The sequence below is a fragment of the Stigmatopora nigra genome, chromosome 2 (genome assembly GCF_051989575.1).
Source record: "Stigmatopora nigra isolate UIUO_SnigA chromosome 2, RoL_Snig_1.1, whole genome shotgun sequence".
NCBI lineage: Eukaryota > Metazoa > Chordata > Actinopteri > Syngnathiformes > Syngnathidae > Stigmatopora > Stigmatopora nigra.
Genome location: NC_135509.1, coordinates 3,039,589 through 3,067,425, shown reverse-complemented (window position 1 = coordinate 3,067,425; position 27,837 = coordinate 3,039,589). Strand labels below are relative to the sequence as shown.

Genomic DNA, 27,837 nt, shown 5'->3' with positions numbered 1-27,837 from the left:
AGTATATAAAATACAGGAAAAACATATATACATTGACAGGTATGCAAACCAGATCATTAGGTATAATACAAACATCCACTTTGCCTACCACAGCATATGCTTTAACGACTGCACCTATGCTTAGAAAGGATAATAAATAGTTGGATGACTTTCTCCACCCAGTATTTTTTTATACAGGGAGGCAGCACACATGGCAGAAAAGACTTTATCGAGCCAATGATCTCATAAGAGCTAATAAAAGATTATTTGTAATACCAAGTTGAAAGCCCCACTTAGACTTGCTTAATAAATGGGTCATTCGTAGAGGAATTGATACTATATTCTAATACTGTGTTTTTGTAGACAAGTTAAACTGTACAGACATGTAGTGCATATTGCTTCAGGGTATATTTACCAGGGAGTATACAAATGGATGCCGTCATTAGCACATACTGTACACACTCTCACAAGTACATTATCTAGTTATGTTGGAGATGGACCAGTTGGAAAGGCCCGAGGGCCAAAGAGTGCAACTCCTCCCAGCCCAGATTAGAGGTCAGTGAGTAAATCAAACGTCAGCCAGACTGTGAGAAACAAATTGTACTGCAGTATTACGAGGAGAACTAAATCGGTTGTGTACGTGGATTGAATTAAAAAAAAACATTTCCAACACTACAGTTTTTGAAGAAGATAGCAGATAAAAGCCAAACAAATAGAGTGACCACACATCTGGAAAAACTTTTGTATTTGCTCACATTTAGAACAAAATTTGGACTAAGTCCATTTTCTTATGTTATCGTATCTATTCTCATTTCATGGTAACATATCTTTACGAGTTTGACACTATTTAAGGTCAGGAGATAGTCATCTAATTGAGGAATGATTTTATTTTAAGGTGAATTCAAGCATAATGTGCTCATGTTAAAAAATTGTGAGTCAACGGCAGGTAATACATTAAAGAAGTACAAAGCCACACAAACTATTATACTTTAAACAGACTGCGAACTTTAAGAAATCCTGCCCGAGCCAAAACGTGGAAAAATATTTTGGAGTTGTCATAGTGTTCTTTTATCTTCAACAGGGAGATTTATATTTCGTTCCACATAATACATACAAGGATAAACATATTCCCACAGATGTACTCCAAAACCCTTGTTTTAACTACTCCTAGAAGAGTAGAAGCTGCAAAAGCAGTCGGACTGGACTGAACCAGGTGTCCCAATACTTTGGTATGAAATGTCCCTCTCGAGTTATGACTTTGATTAATTTGCGGACGCCGTTGCTATTAAGAGAGCAAAACTGGATGGCTTCGGTTCTAAGGCGCGGCAATGATAATGTTAATAAGTCATACTTGTTGGAGAAACTGACGGCCACGGGTTTTCCGTGACATCAGATGCCGAAAGAACTGTCTGAGCTCGGCCAATAAATCAGACTCATCCCCAATCTTGAGTGTTTATGCGACTTGTGTAAACGTTGGCCAGCTGGACGGAAGCCAGTACTGGAGCGAAATTAGTTCGTTTCGGGGCAGAGCGCCGAAAGGCGGGTCTCCGCCAACAAAGACAGACAAGAATGGAAGCGATTGGTCTATTTGTACGATAAGACTTACTGTAAAAGAAAAACAAATTGCAGTGTTTTGACTTCAACCCAGCAGGTTGCCAAATGTCCTCAAGGGTCCAAATGTCTTCTAAAGTCTCAATTTATCACTCATCATTCTCTGCTATGCATATATTCTTTATCCTCTGCACTGTACCAAGTGGATTGTCGTTAAAGTCAACTAACTTAAGGATGATAAACTGTAATAAGACAGACAATAACAAAAAAATTACTGCCAAGTAGTATATGTGCCAGAAATAATTATTTCTATGCCTGGATTGGCAAAAGATGGGTCTCAAAATAACCATTTTAATTTGAGGTTGTGAGTGACGGCCCGGCTTAGTTTGAAAACTGGGAATGACTTGGGCCCAACATGCTGCAGTCATTTGTGGCCAAAAGTGTAATTTGAGGGAGTTCTAGCCTTGTTGTGTCTTAAATCATGGCTCTCTTTTAAAGCTGTAAAGAGAGAAGCTGAATATCAGGAAATGAAGCAATTGACCAAAAAACAGCACAACTAGCTCAAGTATTTGACCATGTGAACACAAAGTGGTCTGAGCTCATATTAGCTAACGTTCCGACCGTTATACTTTTACTCTACTTCACTTTTTTTGCTAGTTTTTTTCACCCTCCTTTTAAAAAATAACCGTTTTTTTGGGTGCTACAAATGAGAAACAAGTTGGCAAAATATAAGTATTTTTAAAGAGACTGTATAACTTTTGGGAAGAAAAACGGGGACTCTCTAGAAGTTGAAATAAGGTCAGATTTTTGAACATGTGAAAGTTAATTCCCCATGAAAATGCAAGCAGAAATGACTGTCAATCAAAGACGAGGTGACATGAATGTATGGAAGTCTGTCCTGAGAGGAAGGCAGCCAATTTTTTTATCCATTCGGACAGCTGGGAATTAGACAAGGTCTCATTTGGGAATGTTCTGTTTCTATGGAGTGATTTTCTCATGACGGAAAACAATAATGACAGGCACTTAAAACCCTATTTTGTTTCATTAGACAGAGCAGATAATATGAATTTAATGATACCATGTATCCGTCACCAATTACTTTATTTCTATATTTTAAAAGGGGCTAAAATCATCCATTCGGAGTCTAAAATTCCTCCAGATTTGCTCCTCAATTCAAGAGCTATAATCGCCAAATTCCTAATTGCGATATGATTACACAGAGTGGGAGTTGTAGTACCTAAAATCCATAAATTCTACTTGAAGACCACACAATTCAACTACTGCTAGAACATTTTTATAGCAATAAATTCCAAGTATTTTAGCTATTGGCCCACACAATTCCTCCTTTTTCCAGCTGTGGAGTCGAGTGATCTAAAGGGCAAAAATGCTGACTTTCACGTGGTTAAACCAACACCAGTTCTCCCACTAACACACCTATTCTTCCATGGGATGTAATGACAGTGATTATCACATTGTACAAGCGAGCAAACATGAGTCACCTTCACTTGCGTCAAAAACACACCCGTGTTCTGACATACGAAAAAAAAAAGTGACAAGCACGTGGCTGTCATAAATAGCCTGGCTGAAGATTAGTTGGATAAGTAATTGAATAATTATTGGGTCAATGCCGAAAAAACTAATTGCATTCGCAAGGGAATAATTGTTTTATGACTTGAAATGAGGTGTGCTGTTAACTTCGCTTCCATGACTTTAAGTAAGTTTTAAAAGGTTGTCACCGAAATTGACCATGGCCAAGTACATATTGACCGATACGTGAGGCGACATTCGTCACAAGCGTGGAAGACGCGTGATCGACTAGCAAGCGGCAGCTGTGTGTCCACTCACTGTGATGTTTACACAGCAAACATGCTTTGGAGGGAAATGAAGTTCCCATTCATAAATCAAATGCAATGTTAAGCCTTTTAATAACAGAGCACTTAGAATTTGCCAATGTCTTCTTTTGTCTTGGCTTTTTTTGGGGGTGGAGAACGCAATAGTCGTTGCTGTTACTGGAAAAAGATACTTTGTCTGAACTTTAAGCTGAAAAATGAATGTTGACTTTATTTTATCTGTTTTTTCTTCATATACTTATTATGTAACAAGCTTTTTTGGTTAAACTCATCTCTTTAAAAGCACCAAATGACTGATGTTAACAGAGGTGCAGTGTACTTGTTTTTCTGGTGACATATTTATGTCTTTCCACAGTAGGCTCTAGAATCACCCCAAGCAAGGCCGGTCAAAGGTGAGTGGTGAGCTAAAGTCACCGGAAGGCAAGACGGAAAGAATAAAAAGCTCTACTTTTATGTTTGGAGTCAATTACCGTGCTTAAATGAGGAAGGGAAATCCAACGTTAGGGAAGAACATGCACGTCAAGGACACAATTCAATGTAACGCCTGATGAAGTCACCGTCGTAAGTCAAACAAACGATGGCTGCATAACGTCTGAGTTGGGCCAGACTGGCATCAAAACACCATCGGGTCGCCATGGAGACGACACATTGCACAGAGCAACACTGTGACGGGAAAGTGTGAAGACTCGGGTCTGGCGTGTTTGTGTTTGATGGCTTGACTACATCAAAGTTAAAGAAGAAATACTATAGGTCTTAAAAAACTCTGGTACACGACAAAAAGCTTAAAAGTTCAGAGTTACTACCCAAATCTGTATTTTTTTGCAAAGAAGGCATCATGCAAACAAAATAATATGTATTGGTCGCCATTAGTTTTCACTGTAATATCCAAAAATCAATAGTTCAGGACCCAAGTAACCCAGAATGTGCCAAAACCACAATATTCTACCCATAACAACAACCACAAAGCAATTCCACATTCTCCTTTTCTAGTTTATTTTTAACTGCGCAAAGTAAACTAGTGAGTACAGAAAATGAACATCCTTAAACCACTTAAGGCCCATTTACAGTCTCCATTTTCAGCATTTAGTTGGCAACCACTTCCACTAATACCCTGTTTTCAGACCTTGGGTAAGAAAATTATGTCATATAAACAGTACTTCAAGTTAAACAAGGTAAGTCCAATTCACACTCCTTCCACAACGCTGAGTCACAAACTCTTAATGTTCATGTCCTCTCTCAATCCGGAGAAATCACACAGTGATAAAAACAAAAATAAACCAACCCGAATACCACCACACAATTCCACCCAGTGTACCACGTAAACTAATCACTGACTTTCCAAAACGAACCCAATTGGTTGGAAATAAACACAAAACACAAATGCTTCAGCTGACTACGAGAGCTGTACAAAAAACATCTGCTTTATATTGAAGAGGAGAGTTGAATAAACCAATAGACCTGTCCTACTTTCAATTGTTTTGTGTGGGTCTCTGTGGGTGTTTGTGTACGTGCAAGCCATTTAAAAAAGCCATCTGAGCACAGCTGGTGAGCAGACATCTGGGGAGAAAGTGAGAAATGGGGTGACGCTAGGGACAAAGGTAACTCTGGGATCTTCAATATTATTTAACTCATTGATTGCATTAACTAAACAACTGAACTTTCAAACCCGATTTACCTGTTCAAAAATGGTGGGACCCTCAAGGACATACACCAGCAATCCTTACAGTTTAAAATAATGGAAGTGTATTCTCATCAATACCAAGTATAGAGTGAAATACTACAAGAATAAATCTAACAATTTCAAATATTCCACATTTTGTAATGACATAAAATAGGCAAAAATGTCAAAAGCTGTCTACAAGAGTTGATTCAAACATGCCGAAATTATTGTTGGCTCTTTTTCCCAGTGGATAAACTTCAACTCTGCAAATAATAGGAAACATTTTGAGCAAACTTTCATCGCCAAACTCACCGCAAAGAGAAGCTTGACTCTAATTTATAGTGTCAATGCATAGAGAACCACTGTACATTTAACACAAAGTTACACAAGGCCTTGTATATCATAACGTAAAGCTTGACAGTTAGCTGAAAGATGAAGTCAAGGATTGTTGATGATCCAACAACTGCGTTCCTAGATACATCACCCTAATTAGTTTGTTTACAAGCATGGTTCCTATACGCCTAGAAGACAATTTAGTGACAATTCCCAAGTTAATCGTTTATTTTGAAGCCCACAATTCCGGGATGAACCCATCAACCCTGACTGAATTCATCTCTCCGCAGGACATCTGACAAGAAGCAAAAACAAGCCAGCTCCTCCCACATGGCCCCAATAGATACGATCGTAAATAACGTGCAAAGTGGCGTAAAAATATAAGAGTGCTTCCCTTCCCCTTGCCAATGACAGCCGCTGGCGTGCGTACAAATGGTTAATCATATGGGAGCTATCATTAAAAAGGGAAACCCATGCACATTTGTAAATTAGTGTCTTACTTGAAAACATGGATGATGTCTCCTTTCTTACAAGGCCTGAAAAAAAATCTAAATACTTGGATAATTAAACAAGAGTGTACAAAAGAAGGATATATGTATACATAACTAAAAAGCTTGCTTACAACAAGGTACTTGATAGTACCTTGTTGTAATAAGTATTAGTAATAAGATAGCTGGGTCGTAGGGTATGTTTTTTGTTATTTTTGAATACACATTTAACATTTGCTCCCTCAGAATGACAATTAATGCAGAATAATCTTGCCATGTTAGTACAGTCCATTTCTTTTTGTTTAATAATACTTCTCACACAAAGAGTGCAATTTTTTTGCCACTCATAAAAGACAAACATGTATGCTTCCAAATCTTCCATTAACAGTAATCACTTAACATTTTATAGGATTTTTTGCACATTGACCTTAGATTTCTGAAGGTCACTTTTTCAGGTCAACTATGTACTTGTCAGACTAACTAATCGACTTACAAGTTATGTTAGGTCAAAAATGCAACTCTTCAACAAACCTCCCCACACACTTCCAACTGCTAATCACTCCACAAACATTGCTATCTTTACTCATAATCAGAAGTGGAATATGACAACAACAAAAAGCATATTTCAGTTGATAAAGCAAGCAGACACAAAAGTCGACATGTTAAGTTATTTTCTTTCGGAGCTCTACGCGTAAATGTGAGAGTTTTAGATAATACCCCCGCAGGCTTGTTTCATTATCGGGAACAAATAAAAGAATTCCAGTGACGGCAGCCGTCTGTAATGTGTTCTCCATTTTAAGCGCAATCTTCGCAAGGGAGTACGTGTAGGGACGCATTTATGTGGTTTGGCTCACGTGAAACAAAATAATACATGTATAAGATTAGCTATGAGTACTCAAATGCACTCTAAGAGAATTCTAGAAAGGTGTTCTTAATGTACTGAGTCAGCAACCACAGCAAATATGATGGGAATTAGTACCATGACTCATCGCCTACCGAAACAAAGTCAACAAACAAATGGGAATGCTGATTGGAATTTAAAAATATATTCTAAAGAATTGCCAGATGCTCACATGTGTGGGCATGTGGTCTTACAGTGTCCTTATTTTAATAAGAAGTATTCTGAAGAAGTATTGATACGCTCATGTTTTACAAGTCCTTGTATTAAGCCATTTGTACTGCAGGAAGTATTTGTATTTTAAAAAGGCAGCAGACAGAATTTGGAAATAATCAACATTTTCCTGAACTAAAAAAGTGGAAAAAACTGTCAATTTTTTTACTGTATACTTCTATTATCATAGTAGAAAGAAAGCAGGCACCTACCAAGGTATTTAATCAAAAAGATATATTTGCAAACATCTGCTTTTGCTTTGAAAACAATGATATGGTTTCATAGTTACGGAATACTCCGAGTCCAATTTTTTTCTGTATTTTCGGTTAAAATGTAAAGTCTGGCATATAGATAAGAGTCAATACTTTGTTTAACTGTATATAAAAAAGCCATTTTGTGCAGTAATGAAAATGATTTAACTAACTAACTATAACAATGATCATTTGTGGCGGTTCTAGTCCACTCCCACTGAATTGCAGCTAATCAATAATCATTCAGAACAGTATTGGCAAATGTTTTGACATTTGCAATGACTATTTGGAAGAAATGCAGAGAAAAGATGACATCAAACTCTTCACCCGCATTTTCCAATGTCCACAAAGTCCATTTGATGTTGCAGATTTGAGGAATCGTCAGAGTACAACAATGTCCGTCTGCCTCACGTCTTTCCAATTGCGGGTTATGTGGCACGTGGACTTTTGCAACAACCAAAAAAACTTGAATCTTATTCGAATGACTCAATCTGCACTGTGACTTTTCCCAGTTTCTTTGGATTTACAATTGTGGATCATGTGGACAACAACAATGCCTCAACGGGAAACTAAAACTCAGCCTTCACTTTTCTAGCCAGTTTTTCAAAACAATTCCCTTGACGGGACTGATTTAGTACATTTTCAGAGCACAGACCTCCGCAGAGACTGAGAGAAATAGTGATACATTTCTCCCGCCATTGTTCCAACTGTTAAATAGCTGATGGTAGTGGATAAGGGGGGTCTTGACCCTAAGTAGCAGCAGGGTCGCAGGCAGTGGGTCAGTCCATTGAGACAGGGACGCCAATTGAGATTAACATTAACAGAACATGACAGTGCTGAGAGGCTTTGAGCCCTTGCCGGGCCGGGTTAGTGGATTAAAGCGCTGGACTGCAGTACCTGCAACGTCTACCTACAACTAATGCGTCCCAATTCCTTATCAAATATGAACTTACCGGCTGCCACTGACAAGTATAGCCATCCAATTCAATTCTTATTGGTTTTCTTTTCCCTGTTGATTCGGGGAAATATTGAAAAAATGACATGTTACAATTATTACAGGAGTTAATTGATTCAAATCTCAAAATTTCAAATGGATTTAATGTTTATTGCTGTCAATGCCTCTGAACTTTACACAGGACTCCATTCAGGATCTTGAATAGTTTGAATAAATTGTACTACTCTGCTCAGTTACTTAATACAGTTGCCTGTGTTATTATTATTGTTTTTGTTATCGAATTTTCGAGAAACCAACGGTTTACAAGTTTGCACAAGACAAAAATTGCACCACAAACTCTAACATTAATGGGAAATGTTGGTGTGTAATCATTGCCTAACTCTATCCCTGTTGTTTTCTTTTTTTTGAGAAACCTACCAATCTTTTAAAAAGAACTTCATTGAATTTATCTCTATTTACACTTCAAAGAAACCTCTTTTGAAAATGTGAAGACACGGCTGTCAAACACAAAGAGTGAGGGCCAGATTGGGCCTGCCACATCAAGTTGCACGGTCCACAAAAGCTAATAAAGTACATGCAAAAATACCAAAGTTGCTCAAAAATACTGCAAATTTTAACACTCTTCTATCTAAAATAAAGAAATAATTATTGAACAAAACATTCCATAACTAACCGCAATTCCAATGTGGCTCGTGACAAAATAAAAATAGTACAGATATCCAAGCAAAGCAACTTTTCCAATTTGCCTTCAGAAAAATTCAAATACTGTATAATTAATAACAGCTATTATAAACTTAGTCTGAAACAATAATAAACCGGGATCAAAGAGCGTATTAAGTTCTATTTGCAAAAGTGATGGTTTTTGGTCGGCTTGTTGGATCCCAAAAAATAGAGCTAAGGAGTTTTGGGAAGAACTGGCCTCCAAACAGCTGTAATTAGTAACCACACAGCACTGGAAGAACCTCGTGTTGACATCTGCCAGCCAGGCCACACTTTTGCGGATCGTTTCTGCTGACGTCGAGCGAAAAGCTAAAAATGATTAAAAAATACATTATTTCATCGCGGCTCATTTCGCGTCAATTTGCAGAACGTCGCATAGTGTCCTTTGACTCATTCTAAGACCCGAATGGCCCAAACTGGGTGCCAATGGAGGACAAATCCTTGCATGGTACTCAGATTTCCTGTGACTCTGCCAAGTCAGTGAACTAAGCGCAATTGCCTCCAGCTAAGTCGAGTGCGGAGAGGAAAAATATTTACCCTTAAAAAATATTAGCAGACTCTTTAAAACATGGAAAGTTCAGGTTGTAACGGCACATAGCTCTGCTTTTAGTTTCAGCTTTTTTTTTGGATTGGCTTAATTTATTTTCTTTCCACCAAAAAAGGCACAGATTTCATAGGTTAAGCCTAAAGTGAGGACAAAGAATGTCAACCCTTATTAAGGAAGTCGCCTGCTTGGAGCCAAGATTCAAATTTCATCAGAAGAACATAGCATTGTGTAAAAAGAAATCCTAAATGTAGTCCTGTGCATGTTTTAGTCAAAACCAATGCTCCCAACATCTTGACACATTTTTCTCCAAATAATAGCATTACGTCCACATTTACTCTTATCTAAAAATACTAAAAATCCCACTCTACTTGAGAAAAATCTCCATGATAGCAATAATGACGCCAAACAGGGCCTACCTCGTCCTGTACCAAAATAATTCTGCCATTTAAACAACCTCACCCACTTCTTCATCCCATGCCAAAATTCATTACTGAGGTAATTTGACTGTAAAATGGTTAGTTGGCAACAGGAAGCAATAAACGTTACAGAATGCGCCTTAAAATGCAGACACTGATTTAAAAAAGAAACCTAAATCTGCATCATCTGGGCTGTGTTAAGCACTCCTGGCCTCAAAATGCAACTTCCTTTCCACGAAAAACACATGACTGGAACGTACCTATGGTATGTATGCAGTAATCCACCTTTTTTTAAATGAGAAGCGGTAAAAGAAACAGTCATTTGACCCGCTTTAATACCACATATATTGAAGCACTGTGGATGTAGAGCTGGAGAGAGATGGGCTACTGAATGGAACTAGTCAAATGTCAGCTTGACGTATTTGCCTTTCCAATTAAAACCATATGAAAAGACGGTAATGGAACACACTGGATTCAGATTACACATCCACACTCACACACTTATATAGTGACAGTCTACAATTTACACTCACATAAGCTAGGGAGTGAATTATTAGATAAAAAATGTGAGAAATGTATGTATATATGAACAGTAGACTGTAAAAACACACAAATCTCATCTGTTTGTTACTAGGTTGTACAGAAGCACTTGCAATAATAATAATAATGATGGAAGATCTAAACGCCTAATCATTAGAGGCTTTTTTGAGCAACATAAAGTATTAGTTAGAGGAAGTTATTTTGTAAGAAGCAGCCAAATGGTCAGTTTTTTCCCTTTTTAATCCAATTGGCATTTCCCAAAAGGCTCTCAGGTATGTTTAAGTGAGGGTTAAGGGAAATTTCCTTTAGAGATTCTTCCTTAGAATGTTCTAGTTGGTTTGTAATTGGCTATGATTGATGCTTCAGTGCCAATTTTTACTTGGGAGGTGTTTGTTTGTCATTTTAAATGACGTGTATAAGGGTGTTGTTAGTTTAAAGGATGTTTGTAATCAACTCAAGTGATGAAGAGTGAAAACATTCTGTCACTCAGACAACTCTATGTTGTTCAGGAATCCTTATTTTTGTTCATTTACAGGTTCAAAATGAAGTTAAACTTTGACCTGAAATGTTGTTGTGATCAAATGAAAGCCTACTCACAACTTTTACAATTTATAAAGGATTCTACATTTAGATTCCACTGTACAACCGCAGTAATAAACATGGAGAGAGCGTCGGTTAAAGTCATTTGGGGAAGAAGAAAAAAACGCCAAGGAGGATTCTCTGTTCTTTCACTAGTTTGAATAACACCAATGGAAAAGTAAAGATCTATTATTAGGTTTGGCATATTTAAGGTATTTTAACGAGCAATTGCATAAATTTACACAAACAACTAAAAGGGAAAAAAGAACTGTACTACAAGTAAAAGATGTGTTGTTATGGAGTTAAAGTGGACCAATGGATGTTGCAATATGAATTAAAAAAATACTATTCTTCCCAAATCACTATTGCCACACTGGACTTAAATATTTACAAAATATAATCAGCGATTCAATTTTTAATGACATTTCACTACTCTACAAACCTTTGTATCGACTAGGGATATATTATATTATTTATAATCATAAACTGTGACTGTAATCTGCAACAATCTTATTAGATACTATTTTTGACTAAAAACCTTTTAGTCCAACTTGTCTGCAAGTCGACGCTGCCATCTTGTGTGTAAAAAAGCAGTGGCAAATCATTAAGCATCTTTCACTTTGCACTATTTTAAATAATTTGACAGCATTAATAATGTAAAAAAAGGAACATTTTTTCAATTTGTAATGGTTGGGGTATTTAAGGTGTGTATTTGATGGATTCAGGTTCACTACAAAAGATCCTAAAAATAAAAGTCTACTGCTTGAAGATGGCTGCCACTTACTAACACTGCAGTTTGAGACTTAATTTTCATCTAGCTCCGTATATGTGATATCTGGCAGAAAAAGAGGGATGAGTACGCATGCGTATTTGATGCCGGCTTCTCTTGAGCCCAGCTGAGAGAAGATGAAGAGGCTGAGCGGACGGCTCGCACTGACAGCATAATTTAGCAAACCTCATTTTATACAAGTATAATCGCCGTCTTGACTTCATTGAGTAGTTTCTTGCTCTAGGAAAATAAATAAAAGCTATTTTAATGTCGACGGGCAACGGGGGTCCTGCTCAGACGGACGAGGTGTGACTCTGGAGAGATTAATTTCACCAAGGAGGTAAGTAGTTGGGTTATTATCATATTTCTTTAAAAAATATATTGATATGACTATATTTAAATGCATTACAGTAATTATAACAGTCTCTGTAAATAAAAAAGTTCAAATGTAATGACAATGTAACTATTTTTTCTATTCAATTGCAGCGATGGTGCAAAATGTACAGAGATATGATATATTATATAGAGCAACAAGTTTGTGCAACAGGGGAGCGTAAAATATGCACCGGGCATTTGTTCTTAGGCCTGCAAGCGCCTCTAAGCTCGTTGATCAATTGAATTTAAGCCTCTTGAGCACCCGACACAAGAACTTGCTGACGCATGCGCCACTGTCTTTTTGTCTGTGCTCAACACTCTCAAATGCAAGTTTTTACGCGCGCAATAAAATGGTATTTGCATTGAAATATGCCAAACAATAATCTCGTTTTTCAATGACCTTATGCCTGCATTTATTCACAAGGGAGGTAATTAGTATTAGAGACCCTCAGTCCAGCCCTCAATGCTGAATTATTGAAAGGAGATCTAGTCTGGTGCGAGGGATTAATTATAAATTAATAAACAGACACCTGATCTCATCACACAGGTGATTATGTAACACTACTTAGTGAGTGAGATGAGCTTCCTCAAATATTGCCATTCAAATATTCAACATACACCCCCCATTACGATAAAAAACTGAACATATAATGATGTAAAGTACCACTATTAAAATACTGTATTGGCCCGAATATAAGACGACCCCCCTTTTCAAGACTCACATTTGCAAAAAACATTTTCCACACCATATTTTATTTTTAGACAGAAAATAATTACAGTAACATTGTCTTCTCCACTGTGCCCTGTGTCACTATCCTTACTCCCATCCTCTGGCTCCTCTCATAGCACCCCCATCTTCACTTGATATGCAACATTTTTTAAACCTGTGGATGCCTCACAAGGCAAACAAACTACCGGAGGCACCGAATCATTCCAGTCGGTGTGAAAGTTTGATTTCTTTTCTGGTAATTGAAAGGTTTGTTGACCACAAAATCCACTTGTTTCCATTTGTGTGGTTGGCTGACATGATGTGACATGTAAAATGCCTCTTCTCATTTCCAATGGATTTTCTAAGAACAGATTTGACATCTTTCCTGTGTACAATAACATATGTTGGCATGTACAAACTCATCATTGCCAATGTGATCCAGATATAAGAGTGCTTTTTCCTCGAACATCTTTCCAAAGTCTGACCGCAGGCGCTGGGTTAGGCTAGTTCTGCGTTTCGGCATTAGTCCGTTACGCCGGATCATTCTTTTACACCAGCCGAGGCTCACATTGCAGTTAGTAGGTATGTTTTGCTCCTTGGCTATTTCCTCGGCTATTTCACAGCTGCTTTTAAATAGTTTGAAGACTCTACCTCATTTATCACCATTATCTTGAAGTTTGCATCATAACTTTTCCTCAGCTGGGGTTCACCTGGCCGATCTTCAACCCACTTCTTTCCAGATGGTGGCTACGTTTCTCCATTGATGTCTTCTCTTCTTTTCTTCTATTTTCTTTCTTACTGTTATTTAGTATTTTTCTTCTTCGTGACAGTGGTTTGTTCTGGTCCAGGGAGTTAAGTTCAGCTTTTGCTTGAATCATATCTAGCAACATCAAGCGTTGTGAATAAGAACGATGTCTAGACTCCGAAATTACGACGACCCCCTCTTTTTAAAATCTTATTTCAATGCAAAAAACATCATCTTATAATCGGGCCAATAGTAGTTCTTTATGGTTTCAATGTCGAATTACACAGAAGACAAATAAATAACTGCTTAATGTTAATGAACGAGCTTAAAAAGTCATATGTATGTATTATGTTACTCTTGATATTTAAATCTAATTGCACATAATATATCCAAACATCTGGCATTGAAATGTTGATGACTTCATCTACCTTTCTGTCTCTCTGCCAAAGTATAATCTAGCACAAAGTCAACGCCATGGAGGCAGTAACGCATTTGATGAATGACACATTAGAGTTTTACAAATGGAGCCTTACTATAGCAGGTGAGTGGCTTTTACTATTATCATTTTTAAAATAAATCTAACAATTGCAAGATGTCAACCCAACAAACTGTTGATATGACATTGTGCCTTTTTTCCAGACAAGCGGGTGGAAACATGGCCGATGATGACATCGCCCTGGCCCACGTTGGCTATAAGTTGCCTCTACTTGCTTTTTTTGTGGGCGGGGCGTAAATACATGCAGGACCGCCATCCCTACACGCTCAGGAAGGCCTTGATTGTCTACAACTTTAGCATGGTGGTTCTCAACTTCTATATCTTCAAAGAGGTCAGTTAACTGGAATGATCATAATCCTATGTGGATGATATCATTTTTTCTATAATCGGCACATTGGCTGGATTGTAAGAACATACTTGCAGTGCCTGCTTTTTAAATAGAATTTTCCAAAGGACTGCAAGTGTACTTAAAAATACCTTAATTGATGTGTGGACTAAATGTAGACTGGATTTTTCGTCCAATCAGCTCCTGCTTGCCTCCAGAGCAGCTGGGTACAGCTACCTCTGCCAACCAGTCAACTACTCAGAAGACGTCAATGAAGTCAGGGTGAGTTTTATCTAAAACACATCAAAGTTGTATTTTGATTATTCTTTACAAAATTACATTGATAAATTCTTTTACTGGTTTTCAATTGGGTTAAAGTCAGTAGATGGCTACCACTACATTTTGTCACAATACACCTGCAGCAATTAGTTACCCCTACAATTTCTGTGAGTAACATTGTAAACTAAAATGGGCAATAGTCTGCTTCTCGTGAGATTAAAACTCCGCCCCTATAAGGCCACCATCAGGCCATGCTTTTCTAGGGTGGCATTAGTCGGGGATAAGAGATGGCATGGCACTGTGGCTTACAGAGAGTAACCGGGTGTTACTATGTCATTGTCCTCCCTACGCATAGCCAGACACTGTGCAATGAACGATACCAAACATGTAATAATAATATGGATTTACCTCCTTCCATTCCTGGTCTTCAGATAGCATCAGCACTTTGGTGGTACTACATCTCCAAAGGGGTGGAGTTCCTGGATACTGTCTTTTTCATCTTAAGGAAGAAGTTCAACCAAGTTAGCTTCCTCCACGTGTATCATCACTGTACCATGTTCATCCTCTGGTGGATTGGTATCAAATGGGTACCTGGTGGGCAAGGTGAGAGGGCTCATTAAGGATTGTAAAACTTTGAAATAATGGATGCCATTAATCTGACAATATTTCTTCCACTTCTCACAGCGTTTTTTGGTGCAACAATCAATTCTGGCATCCACGTTGTCATGTATGGTTACTATGGTGTGGCTGCTTTGGGACCACAGATGCAGAAGTATCTTTGGTGGAAGAAATACCTCACCATTATGCAGATGGTGGGCATTACATAAAGAATTTAAGAATGATGGACAGAAATATGACATTCTTCAATGAATTAGTCTGAGTTTAAACCATATTAAGGCCCACTACAAATTTGTTAATGCTCTTGTGTCCATCAGATCCAGTTCCACGTGACCATCGGCCACGCCGGCCACTCCCTCTACACGGGTTGTCCCTTCCCCAACTGGATGCAGTGGGCCCTGATCGGCTATGCGGTCACTTTCATCATTCTCTTCGCCAATTTTTACTACCACGCTTACCGAGGCAAACCATCGCCGGCCCTCAAGGGTCAAGCCAAGTTCTCCGCCAATGGCATCTCCAAGGCTAGTAACGGCCACAGCAAAGCGGACGAATCGGTGCCGGATAACGGCAAAAGGCAAAAGAAGGAACGGGCCAAACATGAGTAAAGGACTGCTGGGAGGACAGTATCAAGGGCCGAACGATGGCGTGCAAAACGATTACATGGCGGCTGCCCGTCGTCTTTTGTCAAAAACGCTGAACATGTAGGCTTTCACGTCGTTCTGGCCAAACTATTTTTTTTTTTTGAGGGGGTCAGCGTCACACTTGGAATGTTGTCGAAAATGCGCCAATTTATAAAAACGTTGACATCCAACTTTCCTTAAAAAGGAGGCCCATCATGTTTTCTTTGAGAGCTTCAATAGTTACATTTTGCTTTTATGTATGATTATTTTAGAGCAAGGTTCACAAATTGAGGGATACAATACTGGAAAAAGTTTATATTAAATGGTGGTATTAATAATTATCATACTTTAACAGAAAATGTCAACATCCAAGACTTTATAGAGTTAAGATTTTGAATGAAGACTTTTGAAACATTCCTAGGAAATTACAATGTCGGTGACTACTTGGTATACCATAAAGTAACATTTAATGGGATACCATCTTATTTTTTAGGGAAAAAAGGGTAAGCCATATGTTTGCAAGTTTTCGCTCTATAATGAAAAACATGGATTTATTATTTATTTGTATTTAAATTCACAAAATATATCCAAATACATTTACTTTGCTCTCATGTCAAAATTACGCTTTTGTTTGGATACCAATGGAATTGAAGTAGCAATTTTAAAGTAGTTACTATTAAACAAAAATAAGTTCAGATTCAACTTGCCACTGTGCTCAATTCATTTTTTTTATTTTTAGCATTAATATTTTTCCCCAATTTTTGGCAACACTATTTTTGTGGGTCCTTGTTTTTTTTTTGCTGTGCAATGTAGCCAGAAAAAAATAAAAATACATTTTAAAAAAAGAAAGAAAAGAGACTGAACTGTGTTATCTTCTCACTATAGTTAGGGTCAAAGGGAGCCATTTTTGTGCAAGCCCATAAATAAAAGGACAGTGACAACACCTATTCAGCTTGTGTCTGCTCCTTTTTCTTGACTGAAGTATAAGGCTGCCTTTGACCTGTCCAGACAGATCTGCCCTAATCTTTGGGGGTAAATTGGCTTTAGCTCCAAAAGAGCTTACTACGTCACTGCATGGGCTGCCCATGAAAGCAGGTCACTGGAGAAGAAGCCTTGGCTTATCTTCCACTGGAACTGAGATGTTCTTGCCTCAGTATTTCCTACCAATTTTAGATGGGGGAAAACTGGAATATGCTAATCCATTTGTAAACAAACCTCCCCAAAATTGGTGTGTGGGGATGGAAAATTTAGACTGGCATGGGCATGTTAGAGTGCCTCATTGTCTCTGACCAGAAAAAGTCAGTCTTACACATTAAGTAGCTGCATTTTGTTATACTAGTCAAAGAAAAAAATGCCAGACAAGGTCATGTACATTTAGAATTCTTTAGAGTTGGCAAGGCTCATTCATGCTGTTGCAAGAGTTCAAATGAATTGGACATCTATACTTTAAATTCCCAAGAACTATCATAGTCAACCACACTGAAAGACTTAACTGTACAGTGAGTAGACTTTAAGATGGAACTTTTTTCCCCCTTGAGTGGAATATTGCTTCGAATTAGAACTTTGGAGCTGCTAAAAAAAGTCCTTCAAACTCTCACACACCAACCTTAGTGGACCCTCCTCCCCAGACTTTTGGTAAGGGGGGTTAAAAAGTGTTTTCCTCTAACCACCTTCGCTGAAGGATGCCAAGGTTGAATGGTGGAGCGGGCGGGTGAAAGGTCTGGGATGAATTTGTCCTCTGGGGACACGGGAACATAAGCCCAAGGATTTAAAAGGGATTGCAGGAGGACCGCGGCTTTCAGTCAGGGCCATTTAACTGCCTGGTTGCAATAGCCTGGTGTGCATGCCACCATTTTGCAGGGAGGGGTAACACACTGACTCTGATAAAGGTAGCCAGTGTCTTGGAAAGGAACTTTTACACTCAACAAATAAGTCTTTAGAAATGGGGGGCATTCATTAGGCTGAGTTCAAGGGTCGCCAGGAGGGGGTTAAGCCCTGTAAACCTAACCCTCCACTAGCTCATCTCATTAGCAAAGAAGCTCATTCTACCCAAGCACAGAGGAAACAGTCAGCGTTTTATGTACTCACCCTCCTCTTGCTTTTCCATTAGCAACTCTGCCCTCTATTGGAGATTCAAGTAGTAGACACATTCCTCCTAAAGAGCAAAACACACAAAAAAAGTAGAGGTTAAATAAGTATTTTTCTCCCCAACTCTATATTAGTACACTTGTAGTACAAGGCAAAACATTTGCAGGAATTATGTGGTAATGTTAAATAAATATAGTATAATGCACAATAACAAGGATAGGTCATAGAGTCTCAAAAACATTAAAACAAGAGTGAATTTGTCAAAATATGAGTCTTATTTAATTATTGTTGTAGTTAAGTTTGAGTATCCTTTGCAAAAACTCACTTATTATAATATAATAATTTGTATAATTTTCTGGGATGCTTTGTTAAATGAAGCATCCTACTTGCAATATTCCTTCGATATTATTATTAATATTGTTAATCTTATTCCCCTCACTTTTTTGGGCACACATAACATTGCAGAGGTTTGTTGGTGTCTGAAGATGGCGCTACCGCCCTCCATAAACACTAAAATCTGAATGCCTAAACGCCGACGGCAGTAAGAGGGAGCTCGAGAGCCTTGGCGTGTCTATTCCGCTCACTCGGATGGTGCTGAAGCTGCTCCCGGAAGAAAAAAAAAGAAGAAAAAAAACAGAACAGGGCGGATGCCGCTGCTCTCTTCTCGGTCCTATGACTCGTTTCTATGCCTTTTTCAACGCAAACCCCGAATTGGATTATTTCCATCTCTTGGGGGGAAAAGTGACTGCGTGCAGTGAAGCTTGCACGGCGGCCTGGGGGAGGGGGTAGAAACTGACGCCGGTTGGGGCCTGATTGCTGGCGGCGGATGGCAGGGGGGGATGCTGGCTGGATGACTTGGTCCAGCACGCAATAGAAAGAGCAAACAGGAAAAGCAAGCAGAGAAATAGCGAAACAAGATGGAGGAAGCTGCTCTCGGAGCTGTGAGACCGGCTGTGCAGGCCACCGATGATGGCTCGATGACACAGCAAAACCAGGCCCTTTTGGAAGAGGAGATGGAGAGACTATTGGAGGATAACGACTACCTGAAGGTTGGAGATGTTAAAAATGTTCTGTTTAGTTTCTCTGTACACATTTTTACTGTAAAAGGCAGTTTGGATTAATATTCTGGAGGGCTTAATTCTAGACATAAAGGGCAAACAATTGAATTTACAGCAGCAAATTTAGACAGGCAGATAATTAATTGCGTATTGATTGACTTTGCATTGATCCACTGTGATCAATAAGGTATTTTGTAAAACAGATGGTGCTGCTCATTAGGTTTTTGAGTTTCCAGTTATGGACATGCAGGAAAAATGGAGTTGTCGGCATATTTGTCGCACTTATGGAAATCACTATACAAAAATGTCATATAACAGTGTACAACTGTGTCATGCTTAAAATTTAAAACATAACGGGGCATTATTATGGATAGTTTTGGGGGTATTAAACATTATCAGTTTTGGTCACAAGGTTGGATCCAATCCAGTATGCACTCATTCAAATACAACTATAGTAAGTTTAGTAGTTTCTGAATGTAATTGGCCTATGTAACACTAACCCCAGTGCGAGATCGAGGAGATGAGGGCCGAGATGGACGAAATGCGTGACACCTTCTATGAGGAAGACACGTGCCAACTACAGGACATTAAGCGAGACCTGGAACGAGCCAACAAAAATTGCAGGATCCTTCAGTACCGTCTACGCAAAGCCGAGAGAAAGCGACTGCGCTATGCCCAGACGGGGGAGATCGATGAGGAGCTGCTTAGGAGTCTAGAGCAGGACCTCAAGGTATGATGTCTGCTTCTACTGATGAGATTCAAAAATAAACATTTGGAGGCTTGGACAGGTGGCCAAAGATGTGTCGGTGAGGCTGCACCATGAGCTTGAGAAAGTGGAGGAGACACGCTCCAAAACAGAAGACGAGAATGCCAAGCTGAGGCAAAGCCTTATTGAGGTGGAGGTTACCAAACAAGCCTTGCAAAATGAACTTGATAAAGCCAAAGAAGTGAGTCCATGAATGTCACATTTAAAACAGCTATGTTAGCTTTCTTGCTGATGTTGTGGTTGATTTGGCCCAGAAAAAACGAGGAGTTAAGGACAGTCAAAGGACAGACAAGAAAACAGCGCAAACTCCCACCGAGGTGAGTCCATTCATGCATGTTCTGGCTCCATTTTTATACCTAAGTCTACAGATTTCCTTAATACGGGATAAAAATTAAGTTCTAACCTAACCTAGTGCTTGCTTGCCCCTGTAAACATTGCAAGTGGATTACAGAGTTTTCTAAAATCCTCATCCTTTACTGGGTCTATCAGCAAAATGAGCTCCACAGTTGATCTTCGTCCAATCTTAAGAACTCTTGGCTCGGAAAGACATCAAATCTTCTGTTCGCTTTAAGCTTAAGTCATTCTCCCTAAAATCAAATGACTTTTGATTGCTCTTCATCCAGGAGGACAATGAAGACCTTAAATGCCAGCTGGCCTTGATCAAGGAGGAGGCCGTACTCATGAGGAGAAAGACTGCCACCATTGACAAAGAGAAAGACCGCCTGGAGCAAGAACTGCAGAAGTACCGCTCCTTCTACGGTGAACTGGACAGCACCCATCCCAAGGGAGAAGCTGGGGGACCACCGTCCACCCGCGAGTCCGAGCTCAAGCTTCGTCTTCGCCTGGTGGAGGAGGAGGCCAACATCCTTGGGAGGAAAATTGTTGAACTGGAGGTGGGAAGGGTGATGGGTGTCAGTGACTTGCACGACCGATCCTGTTTTGTCAAGGTGGTTTTCGTTGTCTTCTCAGGTAGAGAACCGGGGCCTGAGGGCTGAATTGGACGACCTTCGTGGAGAGGGTGAAGGAGAGAGCGGCTCTGGGGTGGGCTCAATGGGTGGCCTGGGTTCGGGGCGAGGACTCGGGGACGACCTGACCGAGCTAAGACAGCAGCTTCAGCTGGTGGAGGACGAGGCCGAGCTTTTGCGGAGGAACCTGGCCGACGCCGAGGAGCAGAACCAGAGGGTTACCAATGAGCTGAACAAGATGCGATTCAAAGCAAGCACCCATGAGGGCGGTGCTCGGCATGGAGGTGGCTCTGGGGGAGGAGGCCTTGATGGAGTGAAGGCTGAGGCTCTGCAGGAGGAACTGAAAGCGGCCAGGCTTCAGATCAACGACCTTAGTGGCAAGGTATTAAAAGTCATTCCAACTAACTCATATTCATGAACTAAACATTTTCCCCTGTTCAGGTGATGCAGCTGCAGTACGAGAACAGAGTGCTTCTGTCCAACATGCAGAGATACGACCTGGCCTCCCACCTGTCCCTGCGGCCCAGTCCAAGGGACAGTGACGCCGAGAGTGATGGCGGGACGAGTGGACGCCGGGAAAGTGACGAGGAATCCACCTCGTCCCGCCTGCTTCCGCCTCACCGTAAACGCGAGGGTCCAGTCGGTGGCGAGAGCGACCCAGATGAAGTCAGAAACAATGGCTCTGGCCGTTGTCCGACACCCACCAGAGGCCTCCTGACCCCATCTGGACCTGAAGGGGCTGCTTCCTCGCCGTTAGCCCGTTGGCTGCCTGGTGGGCTGTGCAGTCTTCGCGAGAGGCAGCAGATGATTGACATCCGTGTGGAAGCGGAGAGGCTGGTCCGGACCATCGACCGGCTGATTGCCGACACGGCGGTGATCATCTCCGAAGCCAGAGTTTACGTTTCCAACGGCGAAGCAGAGCGAGGCAGCGAAGATGACGGGAGCCGGATCCGGGAGCACGAGCTGCTGTATCGCATCAATGCCCAAATGAAAGCTTTCAGGAAGGAACTGCAGGCCTTCATAGACAGAATGGAAGTGCCAAGGCTGGCGGACAGAGACACTGAAGAGCCACTGTCGGTAAGCAATGACAAATATCCACTTGGTCCTCCTTCCAGGATGTGCTTGAAATTCTTGGAAGGGCTGAGTTTGAATCTTTTGGTATTGATGGTCATTTCTATTTTCTTCCTCACACAACCAATTTCCCAGATGTTCCAGCCTATCATTTTGCTCATCCTCATACTTGTGTTGTTCTCCTCTCTGTCTTATGCTACTATCTTCAAACTGGTCTTTCTCTTCACTCTCTTCTTTGTTCTGTGACCGTACACCTTACCCGCCAAGTCCTTTTATTTATTTACATACACCATCTCTCTGTCCATTCTTCTGTTGATTGATTTTTTTTGTTCCCACCCACCTCACCGCATTGTTTGTTACCAAGGAAACCATAAAGCCCAAGGGAAAGCTCATCACCTCCATGTTATGTTCCCGTTATCTTTGACACACTACGGAATAAGTACCAGGGGAAGGTAAGTCAACTTTAAATTGTAGTAATACTACATACGAGTAAAAAACACTGGTGCTGTTTTGACAGATTAGGCTCCTTCTACACAACAGTTTTGTGACATTAGTTTGTAAACTGAAAAATGCCCTTTGGATCTTGATTTAACTATGCTTGTTACTTCTATTTTGACTTGAGAAAAGCTAAGGACAGCTGTCAGTGCTTTGCTGTTCAAAAACATGTTACATGTCACGAGCTTAAGATATTACAGCCAAGGGTTTTCCTTTATTTACAACAGCGACAGGTGGAAGCTTGCCAATGAGAGGATTCTGATGCCTGCCACCATTTGCAAAAGCGGACGCCAGTGATTAGAGAGCAGGAATTAGTAAATGAGCGTTAGGGTGGCAGATGAACAGTAGCAACTGTCCGGCACGGGTGGGAGTTATAGCCGGATGTGTGGTGACGTTCCATGCATTTCTCTCATGTTAAGCAACCTAGAAGTTCGGAGTCATTCTTGGAATCTTTACTCATTAAACTCCAGACAAATTAAGACAGCCTCCATTAATGTTATCGCTGGTCTGGAACAGAACAAAAATACTATACTTCTAATTCATAGTCTAATTTGTTGACTAAACGGAGTATCTTAAGGCACAACTGGTTGACATGGCCACTATTGTGGATTTTCACCTCTCCCGATTGGCCCTGAAATATAGTACCTCGGAGATAAACAGGAGTTGACTGTACTGAATCAAATATAATTAGCCACCCACTTGGCATTCATTGGAAAAAATGGTTATAGAGTCACAAGACAAAATCTGCCCGGACGCCTGCGAGTGGAGTAGCAACAGAGCCTCTGATTGGCCAGTAGATGGTGGCGGGCTTAAATAGCTATGTAAACACTTTCCCTCGTTCCCAGTGCACAAGCCCCTGCCACCCTTGAGTAATTTTAGTCAGGATGATGGTGACGACAGTTGTCCTGTTGGAGCCTTCAGATGCTGGAATAAATTTGACATTATGATATTGGATACCAGCATCACCACTCCTTGCGCCCCTCAGACTCCACCTTCACAGCTGAAGGGGGGGAGGTTGTTTACTCTTTTGTTCAATGACTTGACCTCGATATGGGGGTGTGTCTTAGAGGGTTGGCGGGGTATCTTTAAAGCCCAGCTTTACGTAACGCAAGAGAGGAAAAACAAGCGGACCGGTGTTGAGGAAAGGTTCTTGGAAGATTGGAGGTGAGCGGAGGTGGATCAGGATCAGGATCAAAACTAGGAAATATATTGGATTGATTTTGTTTCCCCAGGCATTGTAAAGGTAGGGACATTAGTAAAATATTTTTTTATCCATTAATGTTCTATTTTGCTTGTCCTTTTAAGTTCACTGAACTGAATTGAAACTAGACTGGTTGTCAATCAATCGCAGGGCAAAATTACACTAATAAAACTTATGGATAATTTAGAGTGTTTAACGGACTTACTGTCCTGTAACATGGGAGGAGATGGAGTACCGACCTACTAGCCCACACTATGTTGTCTTGTAAATATTTGACATTTTCTCTTTTACATCCAGTGCTATTTCCAGGCCTACATGGGCTATGTTCCACTGTTAATTTTTGTCCTTAATTTAAGTTTCTAAAGTAGATTCCTAAGACTTGGCCTTCCACACTTAGCTGGTAAAAGCACTAAGTTGGTGATGGAAAATTGTTGGATTTCAGTTGCCGAATCTAAACATCCTGACCATTGAAGGAGTTAAACTTGCTCCTCACCTGACCAGTTTGCATCTCCAATTTTGTTATGACTCCTTAAAAAAGAAGCAGTCGTCACACAGTGCATAGCAATGACATGAGCAACAGGAAAGCCTGGTGTCATGCTTCAGGCCACATGTGTCCTCATGGGAAATGGACGCCTGGGGGAGTCTTTCTAGTCACATGGCGAGGCGTGCGTTCACGTAAGGAAATAGAGGGGGCTTGGAGCTGGAGGGTCGAGGTCATTGCAGCGACCCAGCGAGCTAAAACGGTGCCACGTAATGTGTCCAATATGTCCACACGTGCCACTCAGGTGGTCAAACATGCCTGAGGTTTAGGACAAAGACATAAGAGAAGAGGAATGAGTCACATTTAGAAGAACAGAAAAGTTGGCACGTTGTCTTAAAACGTTTTTCAAAAATAGTACACTCTAGTGGATTTTTGTGAGAATTCATAGATCCCTTTTCTGTGATTTTTTTGTGTATTCAGACATGCAACAGGTGCTTTGAAAAGCCCATGTGTTTGTCTTTCTAGTGTTTCCCAAGCCATCCATCTATCGCTGTGATACACAGCGGCATCCCTGAAATCACTCGGAAAAGTGAAACATAAATCACCTCTGGAGAAAAGAAAGAAGAGGGATAGAAGAGGCCTCAGTTCTTGGGCGACCTGCGACATGGCTGCCATTGATTTAGAACGCGGGCTGGAACACGGACGGCGAGGCTGGGGGAAAGACAGATGTGATATGATGGACAATTTCGACTCAGATGTGCAAGAGTGGGAGGACCAGCTGCAGGATATTCAGAAGAAAATAGAGGAGGTGAGAACTATTTATGTATGGATGTGAGTGAAAAACATTGGAAAAACAAATGTAAGAAGACTTCGCTTTCGATATATTTGTTGGCAAACTTTGAACTACAAACATAATCGCAAAAAGTTGTAAGATAGATTAGTTATTTGAACTGTAACATTCCAAAAACATGATCGGTCGACCATAGGTTTTTCTATCACAGGGCTATGCTAGTATTTAGGGAAACCCATATCACATAAACACATAAATCATTCGTGCTTGTCACGATCTTGTCTCCAGAGTATGTTCATTAGTCTAGTATGCACTACTTGCGTGTGGCCTATTAGCGCGTTGGCAGTGGCAACAGCGATGGACAAATGCTCACGGGCTAATGAATATCGGTGCTGACAGACGCGATAAACGCCACCGGACTCACACGGGTACGCTTTGAAAGCCGAAACCAACGGATGGGCATCGGTCGCCATGTCGAAAATCACAAAGGGATTACCACAAGCTGAGTGGCAAAATCGGTAGCATTACGAGGGAAGTCATCTATGTCCCATTTGTGTATTTCAGCTGTACAATGAGGTTCAGGCACGTCGATGTGGGAACGGTGTTCCCAATGTCAACGAAAGCCATGGGAAAAGCGTCTTTGGAGCTGCCCATCAGAGCAAGTATCACCCTGGCAACGGGCACGGCTACAACACGGGCCATCAAAACGGCGTTTCGGAGATTGGAGACTTACTGCAGGACTACTTGGGCCGTGGGAAGAACGGGAATCGGAAGAACAATGGCGCGCGCCACGTGGTAAGTCGGCAAATAGACATTTAGATAAGACTGAAAGTATTCCATCACAAAGAGGACAATTATAGAAAACTCAGTAATAAAAGGGAACGTGGCCAATGTTGTCAAAGTAGCCTACTTATTTAAAGATTTGACGGACAGATGCAGTTTGGCTATTTTAGAATACGTGCTTGCATCTCTTTCAGCACTTCAGTGACACTATCAAAGTGAGTCAGGATGTGCCAGTCTACCAGGATGAAATCGGAAGGAGAAAAGCCAATCAAAGGTAATTTTGTTCACTCTGCAATGAACCTACTTTTACCACAGGCCGGTTATATGTTCCATACACAATCTGCCATCACAACAACCTTCTAAGTTCCTGCACATATTTACTCCAGGTTGGGTCGTGAACAATTTCTGTGCAGTTTCGAAGAGATGGAAAACCGAAAGAACCGGCTGCCTCACGTCAAGTGTTGCCCCAACAAAGAAAACTCAATGACCAAACCCCCTCTTGGACAAAAAGAATCCAGCAGCGGCCCCACTCTAGCCACACCACGTTCCACATCTCAGCTCACAAGTGCAGAATCGCCTACGACAGATAGAAAAGCCTACGTTGCCGGTATGCTGGGTGACAGAAAGTGCGGCAGCCCCTCCATTCTCAGGAAGTTTGGGGCCATGCTGCACGAAAATGAAGGCAAAACCCTCAACGACGCAGGCGTGGTGACTTCGGATGTTAAGTGCCTCAGTCCCGGGTGCCAACGAAGGGGGTCTGCCACAGGACTTGGCAAGACCCCCCTCCCAAAATGCAATTCTGAAGTGGAACACAGGGGATCAGAGGCCGGCAGACATCACAAGGATCTGCGAGGAGGACCGCAAGTCAGACCACAGGTCCCCGGGAGCCCAAAGACCAGACCTAGGTCAAACAGTGCGGCCGACAGGGACAGAACAAGGAAGCCCATGTCCCATAACGGGGAGCCCAATGTGGATTACGTGATCCAAAGAGGCAGGTTGGGGAGTCAGTCTGACTTTACTACTTCAAGACTAGATGAAGGACTCGTTGAATTGCTGGACATGCTAGAGATTCAACACGAGTACTCTTCCAGAACTGGACACATGGTCCACAAGACTGATCCACGGCAGGTATGTTCTATTTTTATGCCTAAAGAAGGGTTAGAATAGAACAAACCCCAAAACTAAGAGGTCTTCCTTCCCATCTTTCTAGATAAACCCAGGCCAGTGGTCCTCCGAGCCCAAGCAGAGTTTCTCTCGCCCAGCCCGGCCGGCCAACCAGCGTCCCCCTTCAAGATGGGCGAGTAGAACACCGAGCGCCAGCATCGATGCCCCTGGCTACCGTCCCCCAAGCCCTCTTGTCCGCCCTCCTACCCCGAAGACAAGAACGCCCAGCCCGGCCCTAAAGCACCGGCAGGGTGTTTCCTACCCACGACCTGCAGAGACAGTCATCATGTGATAATGTTTCATTTCCAAACAATTTCCATCCATGCCACATTCTGTGTAAATACTACGGACTGTTTGACGAGGGCTACAAAGTTTATGCAGGGTATGGAGAGCCATTTGGGTGCCATATTTCAATGACATAAATACTATAGTGGTTGTTTCCACTTGGTAAACATGTTTGCCTTTTAATTAGCTGTTTCTCCCCTTTTGTCCAACTTCTTAGCCTTTTTTTTTAAATGAACTTTCTATAATTTTCTCATGTCTATTTATGTACTTGGCGATATTGCATGCAGCCCAAGATTTAAGGGCGGCAATGTGCTGTTAACATAACATTGTGACTTCCAGTTTTGTTATCAAAGTATACATATTGTATGCATATTTAAAATGTGATGAATGACTATGGTATGCTTTAATGTACCTCTTCTTTTCTCGGTAATAAATAGTGATTTAACAAGTCTTGTTTTACAGTATACTACTGGCAAATTACAAAACCCTGATCTAATAAAAATAATTAAAGGTTCAAAATAGGTATAGCATACAATCCTAAGTATCGTCATATTTTGTACACGTGTTGCGTACTATTTGTTTACTCCTTGTCAAATCTCATAAGTCACTCTTATTTTGAGGCATTGCTATAGGCTTCGTAATGAAATCTAAAATGGTATTAATAAGTAACCATTAACAAATTCACCTTCACACTTACATGAAGGACGTAGAGTGAAACTGAAACGGCGCTTGGTGTACGGAAGCCCACGGCCTCCGACACGCTGAGCAACCCGC

General features: G+C 40.9%; 2 protein-coding genes across 2 annotated transcripts; both read left to right on the top strand.

Annotated features, from left to right (window-relative positions):
• Positions 1–11,852: 11,852 nt before the first annotated feature.
• Positions 11,853–16,867, top strand: elovl4b (ELOVL fatty acid elongase 4b). Its single transcript, XM_077710337.1, has 7 exons — positions 11,853–12,089; positions 14,028–14,119; positions 14,218–14,405; positions 14,601–14,681; positions 15,110–15,281; positions 15,363–15,490; positions 15,614–16,867. Exons 2-7 carry the CDS (start codon positions 14,053–14,055, stop codon positions 15,899–15,901), a joined length of 924 nt encoding a protein of 307 aa, XP_077566463.1. The 5' UTR covers positions 11,853–12,089; positions 14,028–14,052; the 3' UTR covers positions 15,902–16,867.
• A 1,693-nt stretch (positions 16,868–18,560) lies between these two features.
• Positions 18,561–24,714, top strand: LOC144192206 (microtubule cross-linking factor 3-like). The gene is made up of 9 exons (XM_077711283.1): positions 18,561–19,053; positions 19,568–19,792; positions 19,851–20,009; positions 20,083–20,145; positions 20,452–20,721; positions 20,798–21,175; positions 21,235–21,870; positions 22,000–22,316; positions 24,567–24,714. The coding sequence occupies exons 1-8, from the start codon at positions 18,922–18,924 to the stop codon at positions 22,108–22,110; spliced, it is 1,974 nt and encodes a 657-aa protein (XP_077567409.1). The 5' UTR covers positions 18,561–18,921; the 3' UTR covers positions 22,111–22,316; positions 24,567–24,714.
• The last annotated feature ends 3,123 nt before the right edge of the window (positions 24,715–27,837 follow it).

What these genes read in the sequence shown, in the direction of transcription:
- elovl4b (XM_077710337.1), top strand. Translation starts at nt 14,053, where the DNA reads ATGGAGGCAGTAACGCATTTGATGAATGACACATTAGAGTTTTACAAA. An exon ending in ATGGAGCCTTACTATAGCAG is followed by an intron (nt 14,120 to 14,217) that starts GTGAGTGGCTTT and finishes CCTTTTTTCCAG; the next exon opens with ACAAGCGGGTGGAAACATGG. An exon ending in ACTTCTATATCTTCAAAGAG is followed by an intron (nt 14,406 to 14,600) that starts GTCAGTTAACTG and finishes TCGTCCAATCAG; the next exon opens with CTCCTGCTTGCCTCCAGAGC.
- LOC144192206 (XM_077711283.1), top strand. Translation starts at nt 18,922, where the DNA reads ATGGAGGAAGCTGCTCTCGGAGCTGTGAGACCGGCTGTGCAGGCCACC. An exon ending in AACTTGATAAAGCCAAAGAA is followed by an intron (nt 20,010 to 20,082) that starts GTGAGTCCATGA and finishes GATTTGGCCCAG; the next exon opens with AAAAAACGAGGAGTTAAGGA. An exon ending in TCAACGACCTTAGTGGCAAG is followed by an intron (nt 21,176 to 21,234) that starts GTATTAAAAGTC and finishes TCCCCTGTTCAG; the next exon opens with GTGATGCAGCTGCAGTACGA.